At 49.1% G+C, this 348-nt stretch overlaps 1 protein-coding gene across 1 annotated transcript in view; it reads left to right on the top strand.

Annotated features, from left to right (window-relative positions):
• Positions 1-324, top strand: part of LOC119582124 (U-scoloptoxin(01)-Cw1a-like) — a 3,599-nt gene extending 3,275 nt beyond the window's left edge. The window contains exon 3 of the mRNA XM_037930362.1: positions 30-324. Within this exon, the coding sequence (XP_037786290.1) occupies positions 30-257 (228 nt within the window). The 3' untranslated portion in view covers positions 258-324. The remainder of the gene's footprint in view (positions 1-29) is intronic.
• Positions 325-348: the final 24 nt, after the last annotated feature.

Below are 348 nucleotides of genomic sequence, written 5' to 3'. Positions count from 1 at the left end.
CTTACGCCATTTGCATTTCCCTTCCGTAGTTACTGGACGTGGCTCACTTCTCCTTCATGTGCGGCATGAACCTTGTGTTCAGCCAGGACTCGCTCACTTGCTCCCATCGCAATGAGGCCTTCCCTTGCGACCAGGCGCCGTCCCTCTACGAAGCATCCAACTCAGACTTTGGCGTCGTGACGGAGAAGGGAGAGAGAAGGGAGTCCAGAGATGACGAAGACAAATCGGATACGGCGACTGAGGAAAGAAATTCTTAACCTAACTCATTTTATTATTGTGCATTGAAAGGCGTTAAAAGATCTTCTTTTATGCCTAGCCGCCTGCTGAGAGTAATCTCTGTTTATACAG

Source organism: Penaeus monodon, chromosome 15 (genome assembly GCF_015228065.2).
Source record: "Penaeus monodon isolate SGIC_2016 chromosome 15, NSTDA_Pmon_1, whole genome shotgun sequence".
Classification (NCBI taxonomy): Eukaryota; Metazoa; Arthropoda; class Malacostraca; order Decapoda; family Penaeidae; genus Penaeus; species Penaeus monodon.
This window is presented reverse-complemented; position numbering and strand designations above follow the sequence as displayed.